The 5,152-nt window shown below is 39.7% G+C and overlaps 1 protein-coding gene across 1 annotated transcript; it reads right to left on the bottom strand.

Annotated features, from left to right (window-relative positions):
- Window positions 1-210: 210 nt before the first annotated feature.
- On the bottom strand, window positions 211-783 carry LOC149708837 (deoxyuridine 5'-triphosphate nucleotidohydrolase-like). The gene is made up of 3 exons (XM_089863878.1): window positions 603-783; window positions 345-526; window positions 211-264 (listed from the first exon to the last, which is right to left on the bottom strand). The coding sequence occupies exons 1-3, from the start codon at window positions 781-783 to the stop codon at window positions 211-213; spliced, it is 417 nt and encodes a 138-aa protein (XP_089720004.1).
- Window positions 784-5,152: the final 4,369 nt, after the last annotated feature.

Here is a 5,152-nt window from a genome sequence, read left to right on the forward strand (position 1 = left end):
TTTATATCATATAAAATACACCAACCCTAATACACAGGACACTCCTCATTTATTCGGTTCTAAAATAATGTATGTAATGTATTTTAATTTTAAGTGGTTCGTAAAGACACTTTTATGATTTAAGATTTTAAATTTACTTAAATAAATATGAGTTATGAAAAGGAAATCGCGACATGATAGTTCTGATAATATTTGAATGTGTAATATATATCATTTTCCTGTTGAGCCGAAACCATTCACACCTCTATCAGTCATTTCGATAGACTTGAACGAAGAAAATTAGGTTATGCTCTGATTTTTAAATCGTTATCAAAAATACGTAGTTTTACACTTATCTCACGTACTACCAAAACGGGAGACACAATAACTTCACAAATTAGTTGAGCAATACGATCTCCCTTCTCAACGATAAACGTCTCGTTTGCATGATTAAACAAGATAACCCCAACATTACCGGTATAATCACGATCTATAACACCACCTCTGACAGCAATTTGCTTTTTTAACGCCAAGCCTGAGCGTTCAGCTTAAGAATCGTATAAAACTTTAAAAATTATGCTCTTTTTTAGGAAGATAGCGTGACAATAAGAAAAACAACATACCAATACGAATGTAGCAATTAATAGGAGCACGTATTTGAAGATCTGTTTCTATCAAAATAGTTGATTGAGGAGGAATTTCATAATTTCGAGGAGAATACAAATCGAGTCCGGCTGAATTAGCAGACCCTCTAGTTGGAATAATTGCGTTTTGGGAAAGCTTAACAACTTCCAGAGTGTTCATGTCGACGTTTGTAGTGCAAATAAAAATTTTCTCACGAGTGATTTTTCTTTCCGATACTTAAATTATTTTGAGAAATCGAACGTGTCCCGACATAAAATACCTAGCTCATCCTTTTTTACGACAAAAGAGCGTCCCCCGATCGTTACGTCATAAACCCCCCCCCTCCCCATAGGGGTGTCAGTTAATGGGTACCCTACGAGGTGCTTCCATAGGGTTCCACTCATAACATGGGGTTCCCGTAGGGCGCCGGTACCCCGTGGGGTTCCTCATAGGGTTCCACTCATAACATGGGGTTCTCATAGGGCGCCGGTACCCCGTGGGGTTCCTCATAGGGTTCCACTCATAACATGGGGTTCTCATAGGGCGCCGGTACCCCGTGGGGTTCCTCATAGGGTTCCACTCATAACATGGGGTTCCCATAGGGCGCCGGTACCCCGTGGGGTTCCCCATAGGGTTCCACTCATAACATGGGGTTCCCGTAGGGCGCCGGTACCCCGTGGGGTTCCCCATAGGGTTCCACTCATAACATGGGGTTCCCATAGGGCGCCGGTACCCCGTGGGGTTCCCCATAGGGTTCCACTCATAACATGGGGTTCCCGTAGGGCGCCGGTACCCCGTGGGGTTCCCCATAGGGTTCCACCGTAACATGGGGTTCCCATAGGGTTCTGCGGTGGAACCCTATGGGGTTTAACATGGGGAGACAGGTAGAACCCTATGGGGTTTAACATGGGGTGCGGTGTCCCAGGACCCCCTTTTTCTCACTACTAACGCGAGCGTGCATGCTCCTTTGTATTAAAACTTGAACCATGCCAAATTTATAAAACCGGCCAATGCCCTGAAATAGTAGATCTCTGAAGAGTTACAAACAACGCGCGCGTACGTCACGGGTTTTCGCGCCGTTCCCAAAATCGTTGCTGTGGTAACATGAAGTACCCTTCGTCATCGGACTAAGAAATCTTCCCCACCATCCAAACTCGACCTGTTGGAGCAATGACAACAAAAGTCACCACCTGATTGGTTTCGAAAATCGAAGTGTCCAGATAGACCACCGAAAGGACCGAGGATTGGCTCCCCTCATACTCAGAGGTTTTAAAAATGGAATAAAACTCGGCTACTCAAGAAATGAAGGGACAGTTTTTAAAAAAGCAGTCTGAAGGAGTCTTTAACTTAAACCGGACGAATCCTTGCCAGCAGTTACCGAAGCCTGATCACCCGAAGTAGCTAACTCCAAGGAATAGCCACGAGGCTCTAGGATACCGAATGGAAATCTAACGTCCTGCGCTGGCCGCAACTTGATGGATTCCTGCCGGAACAGAGTCCCGATAGCCGCTCGTCGATAGCCGAGGCGTAGCCACTTAGCCTCTTTGGTCCATCACCGAGGACGATATAGAAGATTGGCCCGATAGTCGATAGAAGACCACGATGACAAAAACGGAACACCGACGAACCAGAACAATCTCCATGTAGTGTTGAGTACAAACTTTAATAGGCCTAGCGCGAAAGAAACGCGTGTTAATTAATGGCATTGGTCGAGTGCATGCTGCATGATTATTTTGGGGGTGGTTTTAATAACCGTAATTTAATATAGTATCGCGTAAATTGTTATGTATAGTCATAGTAGTAGACAAGTTGGGAAAACCAAAATATTACCTCTCCGAGTCGAGAGGTCTACTACTACAAACTTATTTTCCTAGATATGGAATTATTTCTCTTTTTTGAAGTAAAAATTTACGAAATATTGAAGCAGTATTCCAAGCATAGCGAATAATACAGTAAAGCAGACGACATTTTACATCCAATAAGGATAAATCTTGGACACATGGAAATCAGTCAATGGGGAAAAGATCAGGAAATGAAGTCTTTGCTTCAGCTGTTTACCGTATATTCTGATAGCTACATTCACAACTGGTTTGCAGTGTAAACACCATCGTCTCGTCTCACCTCAACAATATTCTTAGTTTGCCAACATGAATGTTAATGTTAAATAACACCAAAGCTAAATTGTAGCTAGACGCACTAATAGTCAATGCGCACCATAAAGAGAATAAAAAGTCTGTAGCTACTACCCGTTTACCATTAGCCCTTTTACTATTCTAATTGCCACCATGATCTTTTCTTCTATTTTAAAACCTTAACCTGATTATTTAATAGTGTATTTAACTTTCGGCTCACTCTGAACCGTTGATGTCTCTTCATTTCAGACACGAATATCAAAGCCCAAAGTTTACTTCACCTCAGGCCTCAATTATTTACTGTTTGTTTCACTAAGCCTGATACTTAATATACCAATCGGAGTCTAGGTCTTAGTTTTCTTCATGAAATCACAAACCAAGGATTATTCTATATACAGATGTAGTATAGCTTAAGTAATATATAAACAGCCATTTCAAATAACAATATTAAAAACAATCTTTGGAATATCAAAATGAAACAGAGCTTTAAAGCTACAAAAGTACTAAATGTATAATAATTACGAAAAATACTTCCACATATTCACTTTATATTATGGAAAAAGGGAATATTAAGGTTCTGTATGATTTCTTAACACATCAACACAAGGCTAACTGCTAACGCGACGCACTAGTGTAACAATGGACGGACACACACAGACAACAAGTTGAGAAACTAAAATAAACCTCTAAGAGCCGAGACGAATTTACTTTCCAAACACCGGTCCGCCAGCCAATGAGACAAACCGGAAATACATAGTTCTAACCGGCGAGATATTGAAATGATCATTTGTAAAGTTTAAAGCGTTTAATAATTTCCTGCGTATCCTCAATAATTCTAATGAGTACATAATATATATCACTTAAATGTGTATTTAACTTTCGGCTCACTCTGAACCGTTAAGGCCTCCTATAAGAGGACATGAAACAAAGTCAATTCTGGTTAAAATCTAGGTTATCTTATCTCATAGACCCAGTCGTTTCAACACGTATGGAGAGATGAAGTATTAACATCCTAATTATTTAATGAAGCTAAAAGTTAGGCTTACACTATATAAAAATGTAGTAAAAATGAATTAAAAAGTAAACACCAAATTTTAAATGTTAATATCAAAGGATGTTCTTGGAATATTGAGATGAAACAGAGCTTTATAGCTACACAACTACTAAATGAATCGTAATGCCGAAAAATATTTAAGTATTTCCATTTAATATTCTGCAAAAAGAAAATGTTATCGTTTTGTAAGAGATCTTTTCATCCTACTCGCTTTATATTAACTTTGATATGCGTGTAGTGTTTCGATTCAGATGCAATCTTCATTACTCGTTCTATATTAACTCTCACTTGTGTCAGTACATAGAAATAAGTTTATCTTAAATAATTAATTAAATATAAATGATATTAATTATTTTAATCACCAGTAAATAACTTTAAAAATAGTTAAATCGTTTAAAATAAAGTTGTTCCTATTATCTTTCGAAACTTTGCTAATATTGACGTTTAAAGTGAAGGGTACCCCTCTTGCCCGCTTTCTTCAAATTTTATACGATTCGTTTCCATTATAATAATAGATAAAAACGCACTCGCGTGAACCGATGGTGGAACTTGGAAGCCCTGACATTGGGAGGCTAGACGTTTCTCGTAACCCTAGCCGCTCGCCGCGTACATCTTAAGATGATGGAGTAGAAGCCAATGTTACAGATTGGTGTCTATGTGGTATAGACGAAAGACCAGTAGATGGTGGTGTTTGAAGCCAATGTTGCAGATTGGTGTCTATGTGGTATAGACGAAAGTCCAGTAGATGGTGGTGTTAGAAGCCTATGTTGCAGATTGGTGTCTATGTGGTATAGACGAAAGACCAGTAGATGGTGGTGTTAGAAGCCAATGTTGCAGATTTGTGTCTATGTGGTATAGACGAAAGACGAACAACAGAAGATGGTGGTGCTTGGAAGCCAGCAAGTACAGGCTAGTGTCCATGTGGGATGGACAAAGACTAGCAGATTGTGGTCCTTAGAAGCCAGTTAGTAAACACTGGTGTTGGTAGATGAATGGCCAAATTTCCGTGAACCGCGAACGCGTTCCGGAAATCGGATATTTGTTTGCTCCGATTTGTAAACTGCGAACGCGGTCACATGGGGTCTGACAGACAGACACGGCCGGTGTAATACCTCTCCGTGACGTCATCGTCACTCGGAGAGGTAAAAACATTGGATCAGAATATTCGTAGATAACCTTATAACTGAAATAAATTTGTAATTGGTATGGCGAAACAATTCCTAAATTTAAAATACCTTAGAAGCTATAGTCGTAGTAGTGAATGCTAACGGTACGTAAAAAGATCGTTACAATGAATGTTTTTAATAAAGCCATGAATATATTTTAACCTCTCCGAGTGATGTATGTCACGGAGAGGTTCTAA

The sequence above is a fragment of the Phalangium opilio genome, unplaced genomic scaffold (assembly GCF_054372755.1).
Source record: "Phalangium opilio isolate 3A_F unplaced genomic scaffold, DU_Popi_V2 ptg000013l_1, whole genome shotgun sequence".
Lineage (NCBI taxonomy): Eukaryota > Metazoa > Arthropoda > Arachnida > Opiliones > Phalangiidae > Phalangium > Phalangium opilio.